This window comes from Morus notabilis, unplaced genomic scaffold, assembly GCF_000414095.1.
Source record: "Morus notabilis unplaced genomic scaffold, ASM41409v2 Scaffold576, whole genome shotgun sequence".
NCBI lineage: Eukaryota > Viridiplantae > Streptophyta > Magnoliopsida > Rosales > Moraceae > Morus > Morus notabilis.
Window position 1 is genome coordinate 23,736 of NW_010367713.1, and position 18,606 is coordinate 42,341.

Below are 18,606 nucleotides of genomic sequence, written 5' to 3' on the forward strand. Positions count from 1 at the left end.
GTAAAACTCGGTTGAATTGCAGCGCCGGCGAGGGGTTCAAGAGGCTACTTCACGTGAAGTTGCCATATGGTTCGCCGTATTGTAATGGTTTATAATCAGTTTGGGATTACAAGTTACTTTAGAATCTGCAGGTAACAATAATTCCACACTTTTGGTATAAAAAAAACAAAAAAACAAAAGAAAAAGATAAAGCTTGTATAGGTAATTCCACACTTAGATATACAATAAAAGTCCAACACCCACAAAGTCAAAAGGAAAACAAAATTGGTACATAATAGACCAGTCAAAGTTACTCTTCCCGATAAAACTTCGGAGAAGGAGAGAAGTTTCTACTTATCATATAAAAGCCTTGCTTCGCGTTGTACTCTGATTTGCTTCCATTTAACTGTACAAAACCAATGAAGTTCGTTGTAATATTGTTCTTCTCTCTTAGTTTCTGCATCCACTATTCTTTGGCAGTTGATGACACCTTAAAACCAAACCAAACTCTCCAAGACACCGGCCAAACTCTGGTCTCGACCGGGGCAAAATTCAAATTAGGCTTTTTCAGCCCACCGAATTCCAAGGACCGCTATGTAGGAATATGGTTCAACAATATTGCAGAACTCACACCCGTCTGGGTCGAAAACAGAGACAACCCTCTCACAGACTCGTCGGGTATCTTCAAAATCACCGAAACCGGAAACATAGTAATCCTCAGCAACAAAACGGAGAACCCCATATGGTCCTCAAATTCATCAGCGAAAGACCCAACTTTGCAGCTCTTAAACACAGGAAACCTCGTGGTTAGGGATGGAAGTAATGGAAACTATACATGGCAGAGTTTCGACCATCCCTGTGATTCGCTCATAGCAGGTATGAAGCTGGGTTGGGACTTCAAAACTGGTCAAAATTGGAAGCTGAACTCCTGGAACAACCTCCAAGATCCATCCACCGGAATCTACACGTATGAAATGGACCGTAACGGGATTCCACAGCATCTTCTGCGCAGAGGCCAAGACATCCTGTACAGAAATGGTCCTTGGGATGGTGTTCGATCAGGCGGGGACCCAACTCCCATGCGACAGCAATCAGTCTTTATCCCCAAATATGTTGTCAACGAAACCCATAATTACTATACCTTCGACAACGCCGACAATTCCACGCTTACCAGGTTCGATTTGAATGCATTGGGATCTCCAACCCAGCAAAGGTGGGACCCCACGACCGCCAGTTGGATTCTCATCTTCGCGATGCAGAAAGAGGATTGTGACACGTTCGCACGTTGTGGTCCTAATGGCATCTGTGTCGATAATGTTTGCCATTGCCCAACTGGATTTGTTCCAAAAGCACCAGAAGCCTGGGCTGCGGGGAATTCAAGCAGCGGGTGCATACTGAAGACGAGCTTGAACTGTAGCGCCAACGAGGGGTTCAAGAAGTTCTCTAAGTTGAAGTTGCCGTACAATTCGGAGTTTACGGTGAACGGAACGGTGGTGAAGAAGGAGTGCGAGTTGATTTGTAGGAGAAACTGCTCTTGCGTGGCTTATGCTGTTGCTAAGGTTGGTGGGTGTGTGGTGTGGTCTGGGGAGCTGTTTGATATGAGAAGTTTCAGTGTTGGCGGGCAAGATGTGTATATTCGAATGGATGCTTCTGAATTGAGTAAGACCTAATTACCTTCCTCTGCTAGAACATGGCCATTTTTTTTTCTTAATACTCTTAACTTGATTTAATCATGTTTTGCTTTGTGTTGAAGTGCTTCAGTTTTGGATCTCTGTCCAATGAGTTGTTGTTTTTGTTTTAATCCAACCGCCATTAGCCCCTTTGATTGTATTATTTTATGATCAGAAATTGTTATTTTCTTACTCCTAATTAATGTCTTAATTTGTCAATCTATTCTGCTTTGGTTCACAGAATCCGATGAGAATGAAAAAAAAAGGGCTGTGATCATCGCAGTGTCAGTTGTCTCAGGGTTTGTTCTGTTGTTTTTGGTGGGAGGGTATATCATCAGGAAGAGGAGGAGGGCCTCCCGCTCACACATAAGCCAATTTGGTACAATAATTTTCTTACTTTTCTTTTTTCTTTTAATGGAAATATATTTAGTCAATAGTCATGATAATCGGGTTATCTAACTACTTCCGCCTACCACATTTGATCAAATATATATTGAATATAACAAAATATCTATCATAATAAATAAAACAGTTAAACTATTGGTATAATAGATTAAAGAATAAGGAAGAATTCTACCGGAGTGAAGAACAATGTTTTCTTTGTTTATTTCGTCGGAGTGAAGAACAATATTCCCTCCCTGACGTCTCCGTTAATATAATGCTGACATTCAGTAGAAAAACAATTTTTATATTTTAACGCTGCCTCTAGATTAAAGAATATGATAGTTGCTCAAAACAGAAAGTGTATCACGTGGTATTGAATTGATCTAGTTAACGGATGCACTACTTTGTTATGCGCATGTGTTTTTATGTTTCCGTACTTTATTTTCATTATTTTTTCAGATAACGCAGTAACCAATTCAAAAGAACATGAACATCCCATTCTTCTTGAGAATGACGTAGATCAGCTACCTTCATTTGACATGGATACCATTTCCAATGCAACTGACAACTTCTCCTCTACAAACAAAATTGGAGAGGGCGGTTTCGGTCCGGTTTACAAGGTATTTCATTATCAAATGAAAAATCTTATCTCTTTCTATGAGTTTTTCTCCTCTCTCTTTCTATATATGTATGTATATATGTATGTATGTAAATATGTATTTTAAGCTAAAAAATTGATCTATTATACAGGGTATGCTCCCTACCGGACAAAAAATAGCAGTGAAGAGACTTTCTAAAGATTCTGGACAAGGCATTGTAGAGTTCAAGAATGAGGTGGTTTTAATTGCAAAGCTTCAACATTGGAATCTTGTGAGGCTGCTGGGATGTTATATTCAAGGAGAGGAGAGGATGTTGATCTATGAGTACATGCCCAATAAAAGCTTGGACTTATATATATTTAGTTAGCCACCCCTAATCCATCTTGAGTTTTTTTGTTTTTTTGTTTATATGTTTGTTATTGTGTCTTTAATTGGTTTAGTAAAATATTTGTCATGTGAATTGACACAGATCAAACAAGGGGTACTGCACTTAATTGGCCAAAGCGATTTGACATTATAGTGGGAGTTGCTCGAGGACTTCTTTATCTTCACCGAGATTCAAGGTTGAGAATTATTCATCGAGACCTTAAGGCTAGTAATATCCTCTTAGACGATGAGATGAATCCCAAGATATCAGACTTTGGCATGGCGAGAATATTTGGAGGTGACCAAAATGAAGTAAATACTAACAGAGTAGTTGGAACATAGTAAGTTGAACACATAGTCAAAAATAGCTTTCATTAATCTGATGCAGTTGTTAAAGCATTTTGTGATTCACCGCTTTATTTTATTTGTTTTGATACAGTGGTTATATGTCTCCAGAATATGTAATAGATGGGCACTTTTCAGTGAAATCTGACATCTTTAGCTTTGGAGTCATGGTTTTGGAGATAGTAAGTGGAAAGAAGAACAGAGGATTTGAGCATCCTGATCATGAGCACAACCTCTTAGGACATGTGAGTTCTGACTAATTAGTTAATTAGTTTACATTTATTCCTTGTCTATCATGTCTTTCTAATTCCTATACTAATTCTAAAGTTAAGTTTGGAATATTTTAGGCGTGGAATTTGTGGAATGAAGGTAGGCCAATGGAGCTGATGGATAGTTTGATGGAAAACGTTTCTGTATCAGAAGTGTTGAGATGTATCCAAGTTGGTCTATTGTGTGTTCAAAAACGCCCTGAAGAGAGGCCCTTAATGTCATTTGCTCTTTCCATGTTGGATAGCGAAAATGCTTCATTGCCACAACCTAAACAACCTGGATTTTACACTGAAAGAGCTTTTATAGAAACTGATTCCTCTTCATTATTGAATAAGCCAAATGCTTCTACAGAAATAACTGTTACAATATTGCAAGGCAGATAAACAATCAAATTAATCGTTGATGCCGTGAGAAAGATTTTGTTGTTATCTACACCAGTTCTTAGAATTTTTACGGATTTCAAGTATTTTTTTTATTTTCTATGAATCGTCCAATAATAACAGGAATGTAGAAGAAAAAATACGGTAGTCGGTTGGCACACGTTTACTGATGATATATAACTGTGAATGACAATTTCCCTGTTCATTATGAGTGAAGCATCGATATTAGTAGAATTTAGACATCGTTGGTGTTTTGGTGGCAAGTCTATGCTGAATATATATAAGCCCCGTTTATTTCGCTGATTCGAGTTTTTTTACAGTAAAAAGCTCTCACAAACAATCACATTTAACTTTTTTGCTACAGTAGTTCTCACATAAAGTCGCATCTCAACTCGAATTAAAAACTCGAATCAACGAACTAAACGAGCCCATAGTTTCATTTCTTCTGTTATTTTCTATATGAAAGTACTAATTAGTAAATCATAATGAATTGTTTGTCAACTTCAAAGCGCATGTCAAATGGCTATTTAACTACTTCATGTACTTGAATTGGGACAGATAATATCCCTTAAAAAAGTACATGAGTCAGAATTTCTACTATTTATTCTTAATTAATAACCTTTTTAGTCAAATAGTTATAATAGAAAAAGGATATTAATCAATAATAAGGGATAAAAAAATCTAGACCCATTCACTCTTAAGAATAAAGTATGCAATTCTCTCTAAAAAAAACAAGGGGTACTGCATTTAATGGAAGAAGAGGTCCAATATTACAGTCGGAATTACTCGAGGACTTTCCGCAATTCAAGATTTTAAATCAATCATAGAAATCATAAGCCGTAGTAACATTCTATTAGATAGTAAGATGAGCTCCAAGATATTGGATTTTGGCTTTGCAAGAATATTCGTAGGTGATCGATAGAGTAGTTGAAACAAAGCAAGTAGAACAAATCTCATATGTTTACCCATTTTTCACGCCATTAAATTTATTTTCATATTAATTCTTATAGAATGTGTTCCATTCTTGTGGTTTATTAATTCCATTGTTTTTCACTTGATTGCTGTCTCTTGTTCGTTGTTACTCTCCATTTGATTGTCGTTTGAACTTTTTGTTTTCGTCATTGACATCTTTTTGCATTTGTTGTCGTTTACCACGATGACTGTCGTCAGTGTAGTTACTCTGATTCGTATTGTTTGTTAATTCGTTCTTTTCTAATTTTCATTTAGTATTTGTTGTCTTTTTTCTTTTGTTGTTTATTCGTTTCTAAGAGTGTACATTGGATTTGTATCATCCGTGATTGTCGTCGCTTTTCATTTTGTCGTCCCATCTCAGTCGGATCCCTTCCGCGTTATTGTCGTTTATTCACTTTGGTGTTTTTATCTTTATTACTTTTTCTTGTTTGTCGTTCTTCCAAGTTCTATTTGTCTTTTATCAGCGCGATCTGCAGGTCCATTTCCATAGTTGTGTGTTCCTTTCCCGTTGTCTCTTTTATTTATTGTCGTTTTATTTTTGTCCTCTTCTTTACTCTTATGTGTCAACTCTTTGTATTTATATCTTGTTTATCGTCATTATCTGTCCATGTGTCTTTACTCTTTTCATTGTCGTTTCTTTTGTCTCTCTGTATTCTTGTCGTTTATCATTTTTATTGGGTTTTCTTTAGTTCTGTCATTTCTCATTTTTGTTGTCGTTTCCTTTTGTTTTGTAGTCTATTGAATTCCTTTACGCTTCTCCTTTTGTGTCGTTCTCCATTTTCACTATCGTTTGTCTTTTTTATTTTATTGTGCGTTTTTATTCCCTTTATAGTCATTAATTGTAATGACTGGGAAAATTTTAGGTCTAATCCGGACAGTCCGGTATTTGACCGAAATCTTTTTCAGAATAGTAAGTAGTAGGATTTTGATGTAATCAAGGAAAATGTTATGTAAAAACTTTATGTACAGGGTAAAATTTTTCAAAATATGTAAAGTTATAATACGAATGTTCTTACAAGGAAAATTCGTAAATATCAGTTATGAATAGTGAAATAGTAGTTAAAAGTTAGAAATTTTAGCGGGTACATTTTAATATGAAAAACTAAAATATTTAGTTTGTGACCAAATGACCAGCTAGAAAAAGAGTAGAAATATTAGAAGTAAGGAAAATAATAAAAGTTCCTAAAAAGCAGTATAGAACATGTACCGGGTGTGAAATTATCGATACTGGAAAGAGACTCGTTTTGAAAAACGGAAAATTAAGTCTTGACAAGAAAAATGTAGGGAACATAGAACCACTCAAATTAAGTGTTAAACTTAGGTAGAACTAGTAAAATTATATTATGAAAATTAAATTAATTTCTTTAATTTAATTTAAAAAATAATATTAGATATTATTAGAAATAATATTATAATATTCATTAATGTCTTAAACAGTTCCACAGAGATATTAGAAGCTACTTTTGTCTTCTTTACCTAAGTGTGGCCGACCAAGAAAAAAAAAGTAAAAAGTAAAAAAAGATTGTACCGTGAGGTGGATATAAACCTCACATGCAGACTACCACTTGGCATTAATTTATGTTTGAGCTTATCAGCTTGATGACGCTTAAGTTGGTAACTCACTTTGTAAAATCACCTAAGTTTACTAAGGCCATTACAATTACTCACGTTATGTACTTGTGAGTGTAAGTCATAATATAGTCAAGAGAAAACAAAGCAGAGAGAGAGAGAGATTCGTAAAAAGAGAGACAAAGAAAGGTTTGTAAAAAACATATGCGAGAGTGAGTGAAGTAAAGAAAGGAAAATCAAGGAAGATCAAGTATTTTCACTGGGATTTCTTCTATTTAATCCGGTAGAAACATAACCTGTTGCGTTCTAGCGAAAAACCTCAACTTCTGGAGGTAAGATTTCAGAGTTTTCGTGAGAATTCTATGATTTCTTGATTTGGATGAATAGTAACGCATCTCAAAAAAACTTCCGTTAAAGTGAAAATCGAAACTGAGGTTTTGTAAAGCATTGTAATAAGAGTTTAATGGTGTAAGTATTAAGATGATTGAATGAAGTTTTGGTGAATTTCTATTGAAAATCCGTGAGCCTAGATTAAGAAAGAACATATGTTTTGTTCAATTTTATGTTGGAATATGTGTTCAGGAATGTAAATCTTGACTCCAGGTACCGAAATCGGAAGTATAACGAATTATTGAAAACTCGGGAAACGAGAAAAATAAGGTGAAACTCTGCCAAAATTTCCTAAAAATTAGTTAGTAAGCAATGAATTAGTAATTCGATTCTAGAGAATGAATAACATTTTTAAAGCTCGAAAATGAACAGATCAAGATTCAGAAACCGAGATACACAAATATGTGTAATTTGCCTCTTGAACTAGGATTCGGCCTAGATGGGAAAAAGGTTCAGAAACGAGTTTGAAATTAGATTTAAGAATCTAAGTATGAAGAATTGTGATTTGGAATAGGCAATTTATACCTATTTCCATGAAACAGGTTTTGGCATGAGAGCCGAGACAACGAGAAAGAACTTCTAGCAAGCGGGAATCCTAACGGATTATTGGTAAGTATAGACATATATGTTTGTCTGGACTTGAGTAAGCTGTAGTTAGACTTAGAACAATGAATTTACTTATGTTCCTAAGTCTATGTGATTATATGTGATTATAAGTGTTTGGAGGGCTCAGTGCCCTAGATTACAGAAGGGCGACATATGGCTACCCTTATACACAGTTAAAGTATGCTAAGTAGTATTATGCATTTTATGTTAGCATGTGCACGTAGAGAAACGTTGCATATCATTCAGTAAAGTTTTTAACACTTTGAAATGAAAAAACTCAAAGTTCAGTAATGTAAAGAGACTGACGGGTCGTCAGCCTCCCAAGGGAGGAAATCTCAAAGAGTAGAGATTCTGACTAGACCAGACAGTAAACAGGGACCCAGGCCCACAGTAACAAGACAGTAAGTAGGGGCCCAGGCCGACAGTAGTGAGAACAGAAAAATAAAAAGCAGTTTAAAGCATGTTTTCACATGAGCATATTTACATCATAACTTTTAATGTAATTCTTTTCTAGTTTATGATGTGTACATATTTATACTTGCTGAGCGTTAGCTCATCAGTTTACTCGTGTGCAGGTAACAAAGGTAAGCAGCCAGCCATATAGTGGTTTTGCTTGATGGACCGGCAGAGGCAAGGGTGGCGAAAATGTCATGGGTACACGGGAGTGGTCTCTACTACGCTCGCTTAGAAATTAAATTCCGCTGCAGAGTAATGTAATATAGAACCAAGTTTATATGTTTCAGTTTTAAGAAAAAGATGTTACGGTCATTGTCTTAGTAAAGAACAATAGACTGTAATAAGTTAAGATAAGTTTCGGGGACTAGTTCCATATCCGATTTCTTAAAGTATTAGCAAGGATAACTGGTTGTTATAACAAAAGAACATGCTAGGAACATGTAAGAACCCGAGGGTTAAAGAAAAAAAAAATTACTCATAGAAAAACGTAAATTAAAGAGACGATAGTCTAATAACAAGTAATAGATTAGACAATAACTCAACCTATTAGTAGTAGTTTAAGGTTGGCGACCCGCCGCTAGGGTGGGAGGCGTCACATTAATAGTTTAGATATAAAATTTGAGTGGAGAGCGATTTTAGGAGAAAATAGAATTATAAATTGTTTGCTTAACTAGAGGGAAGAAATGGGAAGAAAAATGATCAAAAGTTCAAACCACCTTTTACATAATAACAAGGGAAATAGGAAAAAAAAAAAAGCCTTAGTAAAGAGAAATATATCCAACCGACATTTCAACATAATTAGTTCCCCACTATTTGTGCAACGAGAAATTTTCATTTTTCAAGACCCTTTTCCAAGAAATACGCAGAAGCCAGTAATGGACCATCTGCTATCGGGGCAGCCAGCCCAGTTGACATCAGAGAATGCAAAGAAGGTGGTTAAAGGTCCCGGAGTGATGGTTAGGCCAAGGCCAAGAGAACCGAACCCTTCAGATATCGTAAGATGCTACAACCTGGAGATGTACGGTGGTGAGAATGTGCATGAATTGACAAACTTGATTGACAGCATAGCAAATCTAATTCAAAATTTAGAATTCAAGTTTTGATACAGTAATAAACTGTCACATTTTTTTTTTTTGCTACAGTAAAAAGCTCTCACATAAAATCACATCTCAATTTAAATTAAAAACTTGAATCAGTTAACCAAACGGGTAAATTCGTTACAGTTGTCTTGTTCGGATTTTATTATATGCTCTTTTTTTTTAATTTTATTTTTGGCCTTAATTTATCGTGCCCATGCTAGTGGCCATTTTTTATTTTATTTTATTTTATTTTTTCTTTTTGGTGTTGAAGGAGTATACATGGGATAAATGTGAATGACAGCTAATTTGTTGATTTGCATGTGATAAATCAAATTACACAACCATGACATTACTCTTTTTGTGTAAACCTCTTTGCCACCAGGTGAATTCGTGGAATGACACGTTAAGAGAGTTGCAATTCAAATACATTAGTTTCGTGGATAATTGAAGTTTAATTTTTTTTAATCAAAGTAGTTTTGGTGAGTAACTAGATTTTAAAAGTGGTACAACTTAATTTACATTTTTCCACTGAATTTGGCCTCGGTTCGTTTTTTTTTTCTTTCTATGCGAGTATCAATCTTATGTGAGGAATTATATAATATTTATGTGATATATTCGTTTAATAAGTATTCAAAATTTAGATAGTTTTGTTTATATCTGGTTTTTATATTATAATTCTCTTTTTTAATACATATTGTATTAATTATTCCTCATCAATCTTAGTAGTTCTGAAATAAATAAATAAATTTATTTTCACGAAGTTTTGTGCGCTGCATCAGTTTTTGAAAGACATTTTTTCGTCGTCTCGCGACCAGGAAAAGTCCAAGTCAACAACGTGCGGAGACGATTGTTTCTGACACCCAAAAGCCACCACAAAAATCAAGTAGCCTTTTCCTTCCCAATCCCAAGCTTAGCCAAAATTGAAGGGCAACATAACTGTCAACAACACCACTATAAAGTAATAAATGCTAGGCCAGCGCATATCAAATCGAATTATTTGAGTTGAGGACCACTGTACGTAATAATATGTTACTTAAAATTTTGCTTACTAAATCTCATTCATGTGAATTTAAATTTTTAATTTAAATTGAGATATAATATTTTTTAAAAAAATTTTATTATAATAAAAAAAATTAAATGTGACATTTTTTAAAAATTTTTTATTGTATAAATTTAAAATTAAAAACTCAAATTATTGAAATGAACGATACCTAAAAGTACCTTAAATTTTAAAAAGCCAGTATATTATCTACCAAAGATGGTTTGGTGAATTTTGACTAACCGGAGTTGCGAAAATTTGTGTTAGGCTCGTTTCCATTCTATTTGTAGTACTAATAACTTTTTAAGCGAGATTAAATCAAGAGCATGATGACACTAATAATTTTCTGTTCACTTTAAAAAAATTGTAACAATCCATAAAATTCATAGATTGCACTTTTAGAATTTCTTTTATTATTTAAATTACAGGATATACATTCATCCATGAAAGCGTTAAACAATTAGGTCTTATTCATTTTATCGATTTAAATTTTATTACAGTAAAATTTTTTTAAAAAACAGTCACATTTAACTTTTTTACTATAATAAAAAATTTTCATATAAAATCGCATCTTATCTCAAATTAAAAACTCAAATTAACGAACTAAACAAATCTTTACTTTTCATCTTGATTTGGATTGACATAATATTGGTTTTTTTTTTACTTCACTTGCTCCAATAAAGCACATCAGTATTAAAAAAAAAAAATTAAAGCTCTACCGGACAATGGTATTATAACGACGGAAATAGAGACACGTCAATGAAAAAAACCAAAAATGATGCTTGCCCTCTGTCGCACAATTACTTGTCTCCCATGCAACTCTTACCGTACTGTCTAATCTTCAATCTTCATCTCCCAACATTAGATTAAGGATTTCTACGTGCTGCCTGTCGTGGTCAGTTCATAACAAGACGTCTTCCAATTTTGTAAGGTGGAAAAAAATCACAACCCATTGAAGAATTTTAGCTTCCTCTTCCAATGAAGAAACTTGTTCAAGTAAAAAAGCTACAAAGTAAAACAAAGCCTACTTCTTGTCGTTCCAATGAATCTCCTTGTCGTTCAATTAGTCTTGCTGGCTTTTCTTTGCATCCCCAAGAAATTATCGGCAGCTGCGGATGCCATAGGACCAAACCAAGCTATCCTAGACGGGGAAACTCTGGTCTCCGACGGCAAAAAATTCGAATTAGGCTTCTTCAGCCCGACGAACTCTAGAAACCGGTATGTGGGAATATGGTATAAGAATATTTCGGGCACTATTATTTGGGTCGCCAACAGAGACAACCCACTTTCAAACTCAACCTCAGGTGTCCTCACTATAAGCCAAACAGGAAACGTACTTATTCTCAGCAGTAACGAATCTGTTATCCCCATTTGGTCTTCCAATTCATCGGCAAAAAATCCAATTTTGCAGCTCTTAAGCACCGGAAATCTGGTAGTTAAAGACGGTGAGAGCGAAAACTACGCGTGGCAGAGCTTTGATCACGTATGTGATACGCTTATAGCAGGCATGAATCTTGGATGGAACCTCAAAACCCATCAAGAATGGCGTCTTACCTCATGGAATACTCCGGAAGATCCATCCACTGGAAACTTCACATACGAAGTAGACCCTCGCGGGCTTCCTCAGTTGCTTCAGCGGAGTGGATCGGAGATTAATTACCGAAGTGGACCCTGGGACGGGACTCGCTTCGGCGGAGATCCTCCGATGCAGGCCAACCCCATCTACAACCCCATATTCGTGTTCAACGATACACATGTGTACTACACCTTCAAAGTGTATGATAATTCGACCATCGCGATTTTCTGGTTGACCCCTGAAGGCCATATCAAACAGTTGAGGTGGAACAATGATAACGGAGAGTGGATAGAAGTATTCACTCTGCAGAAAGATGAGTGCGACAACTTTGAACGCTGTGGTCCACATGGCATTTGCAGTCTCAACCAAAGCCCTATTTGCCGTTGCCCTGAAGGGTTTGTGCCGAAAGCGAGGGAAGACTGGGAGCGGTTCGACTGGAGAGGAGGGTCCATTCGTAAAACTCGGTTGAATTGCAGCGCCGGCGAGGGGTTCAAGAAGTTACTTCGCGTGAAGTTGCCGTATGGTTCGCAGTTTTTGGTGGACAAGACGGTGGCGAGGCAGGAAGATTGTAGAGCTATTTGTTCCAGGAACTGTTCTTGTGTGGCGTATATTTTAGGCCGGGTTGGTGGGTGCATGTTGTGGTTTGATGACTTGCTTGATATGACACAGTACAATGATGGAGGCCAAGATTTGCACATTAGGATGTCTGCTTCTGATATTGGTAAGTATGAGCTAATTTCCAGAGATATTTATCTGCTTGATTTTGGTGACTCGAAAAGTATCTAGGCCAATCAAAATTTTTAAATCTGCTTGATTTTGTTCAGGTTCGGATGCGGATAGTAAACGGACGGAAGTGATCATCTCAGTATCAGAAGTATCAGGTTTTCTTCTGTTGTGTTCAATCTGTGGTTATATAGTATGGAAGAGGAACTCCTACCCTAAAGCAAGCCAAGGTAAAAACTGATGTACAGAGAAATATTTGTGATTTTCTTCTTTATGCTTCTTTGTTAACAATAAAATCAACCAAGTACAATGAAGGGAAACAATTTATAAAAAGCTCATTTTTTGCTGGTCAATGCTAACAGAGTCAATATCCTCCAAAAAAATTTGAAGATAACCATGTAAAATATATGAAAACATGAATTTTAGGACTGAAAACATGTTTATGTAACTTTTTGCTTTTGTTTGTTCTCTTTTTCTCATGGCAGAGAGAATGTTAACCAATCAAGATCAAGATCAAGATCAGAATTCTAGCGTTGTGACAGAGGACTTAGAGCTACCTTTATTTGATCTAGATACTATTGTAAATGCTACCAATAACTTCTCTTCTACAAATAAAATTGGAGAGGGCGGTTTTGGCCCTGTTTACAAGGTAACATTTTAAGCACATTGACAGATTCACTTCTGGTGTGAAATAAAATAAGCAGAGCTTTATGTGTTACAGGGTGTGCTTTCGAGTGGCGAAGAAATAGCGGTAAAGAGGCTCTCAAAAAATTCAGGACAAGGTCTCATGGAGTTCAAGAATGAGATTATCTCGATTTCAAAACTTCAGCACAGGAATCTTGTTAAGTTGTTGGGATGCTGTATTCATAGAGAAGAAAGGATGTTAATCTATGAGTTCATGCCTAACAAAAGCCTGGAATTATATATATTTGGTTAGTCACCCTAAACCTCTTCTTTTCATATCTGTGCCTTTACTCTAGTAAAATATACTTAACGTTCTTAATAATTAAAAACATAATTAATTAACTTCATGCAATACAGATCAAACAAAAGGTACTGCACTGGATTGGCAGAAGCGGTTTGATATTGTAGTGGGGATTGCGCGAGGACTTCTTTATCTTCACCGAGATTCAAGGTTGAGAATCATTCACTGAGATGTGAAAGCCAGTAATATCCTCTTAGATTGTGAGATGAAACCCAAGATATCAGACTTTGGCTTGGCTAGGATATTCGGTGGTGATCAGACTGAAGTAACTACGCGGACATTAGTTGGAACATAGTAAGTACTTCAAACATTTCTTCAGGTACTTTTCATATACAATGATCAATATTAGTCTCCATATTTCTCATATGGCTTGCATGCAGTGGTTACATGTCGCCAGAGTATGCAATCGATGGACTCTTTTCAGTGAAATCTGACGTGTTTAGCTTCGGAGTAATAGTTTTGGAGATAGTGAGTGGAAAGAAAAACAGAGGATTTGATCATCCTGATCATGACCTCAACCTTTTAGGACATGTAAGATTGAGCCCAAACTACTTGATTACCTAACTCGCCTCGTTTTTTGACTGGTTAAATTTCCATGTCAAGACTGATGCAGCTTTTGTTTATTTTAGGCATGGAAATTATGGAATGAAGGAAGGGCACTAGAATTGACAGATGTCTTAATGAAGGATTTTCCTGCATCGGAAGTTTTGCGGTGTATCCAAATAGGTTTGTTGTGTGTTCAAAAACGCCCTGAAGAGAGGCCTCCCATGTCAGCCGTTCTGTTTATGTTAGATAGTGAGAATTTCTCACTGCCACAACCTAAGCAACCAGGATTTTATATGGAAAGGATTTCTTCGGAGATGGATTCTTCTTCATCTTGGAATCAGACATATACTGCTACTGATTTATCTGTTACCAAGTTACAGGGAAGATGAAATTAAGGAGAATTTACCTTGATCTCCACCAAATTCTTAATTGGTATTGTGGTTCATAAATATACATTTCTCTCGGCAGATTTTTATATCTAGGATATAACAGAAAAAAGCTCTCTTCTACCTACAATAGAAATTATTTTGTTTTATTTTTAATTTTCAGTGCCAAAGGCAACATCTACAAAATAAGTTTTTTTTTTTTTTTTTTTTTTTTTTTTTTTTTTTTTTTTTTTTTTTTTTTGACATTGGTCTGCGATCGATTTTAACGGCAAAAAGATCAAGATGTCCTTGAGGAAAAATTAAAAAATACTGGGAAATTATCAAAAAGGCATTGTTTTGCATTTTGTATTACGTCTTTTAAAGGTGTAAGAAATAATATATTTTTTGAAGTGTGCACATTTATACTTTAAGATTTCAAATTTATACTAAATCCTCACCTTTCACCTGTTAAAGAATATTATGACTGCAAAACGAACGTAAATGTTCTCAATGAAAAAAAAAATACTTTCAAAACGCAAAAACAAAAACAAAAAGATAAAATAAAATGAAATCTGACATTCCCAAATCTACCCCAAATTTTTTCAAAAAATTTCAATTACCAAAGCCATTTTTTATGCATGCAAAGAAACCAGAACAAATCAGAAAAAGAAAGTAAAAGAAATTGATACACTTGAGTGGATAAATGAAAAGAAATAGATAGAGAAGTACTGAAGAAGATGTTAAAGCTGTGTCATTGCCATTGTCATCATTTAAACCATTTCTTTTTTAGGACACAAGAATGCACCTCCCGGAGATTCTTTTTAATTTTCTTTTTATTTTGATTTCTGAAATTTGCTTCTTTTTTTTTGTTTTTTTGTTTTTTGTTTTTTTTTTTTTTTTTTTTTGTTTTTTTTTTTTTTGCGTGTATAGAGGTTTTCGTTTTATTAAGTCAAAATCATCCTTTACTGAGAAAAAGTAAGGGTCCAACATAAATTTAAAATATTAAGGTATAAATTTACAAAGTTGCAATACATCAAAATAGAAGGTATGACTTGTTGATGTCTATGAAATACAGAATACAAAAATGTAAAATCCCTTTTGTTTTCATTTTTATTCTTACGACCATTTTGGCCTTTTGTGGTCAAAAGCGATCATTGATTTAGAAAATGTCAAGGATGAGGAAAATTTTCAATATGAAGGTGTAAATTTGCAATGTTTCAAAATAAGTAGGATTCTTTGATACTAAAAATACAAGGTATAAAAATGAAAAAAAAAATCCTTAATCCAATTTATTTTCCTTTTTTATTTCAAAGAAAAAAAGAATAAAATAAATAGAATATATATAATAATTAATTGAAGTAAAGAGAAGATTTTAAAATTATTTAAAGTAAATAGCACTAAATTAAAAATTTACATAGTAAAAAATCTTTTTACCACGTAAATTTAGCCGTAAATAAAAAACTTAGGAAGTAAAAAAAACTTTTTATTACTATTTACTTTAAATATCATAAAAGCTGCTATTTATTTAATTTACTTTCAAAAGTTTGCAATTTACTACACTCTCTTAAAAAAAATAATAAAAAATAATAAAAAAAAGAACTCTACTCATAGCTTCGTAGTTTCGTGTGCTGTGGTTTTCATGCTACCCCTTTTTGTCGTTGATCGTTTAGTCATTATGATTTATGATCGCTTTTACCTATTTTTGTCGTTGATCAAGGGGCTTATGTATTCTCTGACTATTGTCGTTTACTTGAGCCTGTGTTTTATATTTTATTGTCTTTCTCTTTTTTTATTGTCTTTTCTTTTTATTCTTATTTTGTATTTTTTTTTTCGTTTATCAAGGTGACTCGTTTTTTCCCATGAATTCATTTAGTGTTATTTATCTCTTTATCAGCATTGATGTTTGTCGTCGTTATTATTTAACTCTGTCCGCCACTGTGCTCCATATATATTTTTGTGTCGTTTCATCTTTACTCTCAATCATGTTAGCTGTCGTTTTTAATTTTATCGTTGTCCGTCAAGTGGACATTTGCTTCGGTCATTAACGTTGTTTTTGCATTTCGGTATCGTTTTCTTTTTCTTTTCTTTTTTTTTTTTCCTAAATAGAGATTTCATTTAACCCGCAACAAGGCCAAAAACGGCAACAAGGGACAAAAAATGACAACAAAGAACAAAAGGAAACACTCCAAAAGAAAGAAGAAAAAAAAAAACAAATCGAGAGGAAACAGCAAAGAAGGAAAAAGAAGGAACAACTACAACTAAACCGAAGACAAGTAAAGAACTGAGGCCAAAAACTAGGGGAACTACTCCTCAGTGTTTTTGAAAATAGCAGGGGGATGGAATCCTTAGACAAGAAACTAAAAATAAGGATAGTCCTGCTCCACTTGGCCAAGTTATGACTCGCAAAGTTGCATGATCTATTAATCCAGGAGAACTCTGTGATCTCGAAGACTTGGGAGAGAGTGTCACAATCCATCTTAATGTTTCGGAGAGACCAAGGACAATTAGTAGCGGAGCTAGTAACACTTAAGATAGCAAGAGCACTACTACTTTCAATGGATATTGTTGAGAAGGCTGATTTGGAGGAAGCCTGAAGCGAATAGCCTCCATCTCTGCCACTAAGGGATCTTTAGTTTGATCAGAGAAGTAGCCGCCATAACTATGTTTCTATTCGAGTCTCAGCCAACACCAGCAACCACCGAAGTGGACTGGCCTACTGAACAGTCTGCATTAACCTTGATCCGCCCCGGAGGGGGAGGCTGCCACTCTTTAGAAGCTTTTGAACAAATGACCGGTGAGATAAGAAGCTGCTGATACTCTTGGTATTGCTTCTAAACATGCCTGGAAGAATGCAACAGGTTGACTTCAAAACCTTGGAACACCAAATCATTCCTAGCTTTTCAAATCACCTCCAATGCACTCGAGGTGAAAAAGAGGAACTCCATCGAATGAGGTCGAGTCTCTAAACAAGGCCAGCTTCAGGAAGTCCTTTACGGATTTAAAGTTAAGATGTTCGGATTGTAAGCTCCAGGGAGACATGAACAAGATCAGCCTTGAGAACCTGCAATACAAAAAGATGTGAGTAATAGTTTCCTTTCCTACCCTACAAAGAGGGCAAATCTCTTATCGTCCTCCAATTCTTTGAGAAATCTCTACCTTGACTGGCAAGGACCCCACACTAGCTCTCCACAACAAAAGCTTGTGTCTCGGATGCAATTTTGACTTCCAAAAAGACATACATATCTTCACCTCATCTAAAGATCCATGAATTCGATTACTACATTCCAGCCAATATGTTGTTTTGACATTGAAATCCCCTTTGGAGGTGGTTGTCCAAATCCAGCGGTCTGAGATACTTTGCATGGTGAGGGGATAGCAATAACAACTGCCGCTTCTTCCTCTGAAAAGAAGGCACATATAGTGCTGGAACTTTCGAGGGTTCACCCGCGGCAGCCTGAAAAAACCAAACTTGTGCCCGTTACTTGAGCCCGCCCACCCAAGAAATTTGAGCTGCCCGCCCGAGCCCGACCACCACCTTGAACAGGCTTCGGGCAGGTCTTAGCTACCCGAAGCCCGATTGGGCAGCCCGAGCCCACCCGGGCTGCCTGAATTTTTGTATATTTTATAATATATATAATATAATTTATTAATTGTATTTGTATATAAATAATTATTAAGATATTTATTGTAAAAATTATATAAGAACTATAATTAAGATTAAAATCACAAGTTTTTAGAAAAATTGTGAGAGAGATTTGAGAGATTAATAGAGATTGAGAGAAATTGAAAGAGATTAAGAGATTTTGGTGAGGAAAATGTTTGCAGGATGGTGGGGTATTTATAGGGAAATTTTTGAGTTAAAAAATTGTTTTTTTCCCCCAAATTTGGATCCAACGGCTATTTTTTATCATCGGTGGGTCGGGTTTAGGCCGAAATAGGGCGACGGTCAAAAAAAGAGCCATTGGTGGTTAGGCTTTTAGGTGGCGGTTTGGGTTGGGTGTCAACGGTCAAAATGTAATGACTGAGAAAATTCCAGACCTTAAATAATACAATTCATGTATTTTTAAGCCAAGGATTTTCTTAGAAAATATTATGTTATATTGTGAATGGAGGATTTATGGAATTAATATATGTATTCCTAAATTCTATAGCAAATTTCATGTTAAGTTCATGTTTCAATCAAGTAAATTCGATCGATAAATTCTCGCAGTATTTTAAGGCGGAATAATTTTCAGTACAAGTATAGTTTGAGAATCTTAATTTCAAGAATCTCCAAGCACAGCACGATGTTAGCAGCGTATAAAAAA

General features: G+C 35.2%; 1 protein-coding gene and 1 pseudogene across 2 annotated transcripts; both read left to right on the forward strand.

Moving 5' to 3' along the window:
* Window positions 1-320: 320 nt before the first annotated feature.
* LOC21412153 (G-type lectin S-receptor-like serine/threonine-protein kinase At4g27290) lies at window positions 321-4,273 on the forward strand. 2 transcript variants are annotated; one of them, XM_024175502.1, is made up of 7 exons: window positions 323-1,638; window positions 1,891-2,028; window positions 2,493-2,653; window positions 2,784-2,994; window positions 3,102-3,339; window positions 3,438-3,588; window positions 3,691-4,273. In XM_024175502.1, the coding sequence occupies exons 1-7, from the start codon at window positions 399-401 to the stop codon at window positions 3,994-3,996; spliced, it is 2,445 nt and encodes an 814-aa protein (XP_024031270.1). In that variant the 5' UTR covers window positions 323-398; the 3' UTR covers window positions 3,997-4,273. The 2 variants fall into 2 exon arrangements, with proteins under 2 accessions (XP_024031271.1, XP_024031270.1); XM_024175503.1 differs by lacking the exon at window positions 3,691-4,273 and having other exon boundaries at window positions 321-1,638; window positions 3,455-3,507.
* A 6,729-nt stretch (window positions 4,274-11,002) lies between these two features.
* LOC21412154 lies at window positions 11,003-14,444 on the forward strand (annotated as a pseudogene).
* The last annotated feature ends 4,162 nt before the right edge of the window (window positions 14,445-18,606 follow it).

Coding starts and splice junctions, on each gene's coding strand:
- LOC21412153 (XM_024175502.1), top strand. CDS start 399: ATGAAGTTCGTTGTAATATTGTTCTTCTCTCTTAGTTTCTGCATCCAC. Junction 1,639..1,890: donor AATGGATGCTTCTGAATTGA/GTAAGACCTAAT, acceptor TTTGGTTCACAG/AATCCGATGAGAATGAAAAA. Junction 3,589..3,690: donor AGCACAACCTCTTAGGACAT/GTGAGTTCTGAC, acceptor GGAATATTTTAG/GCGTGGAATTTGTGGAATGA.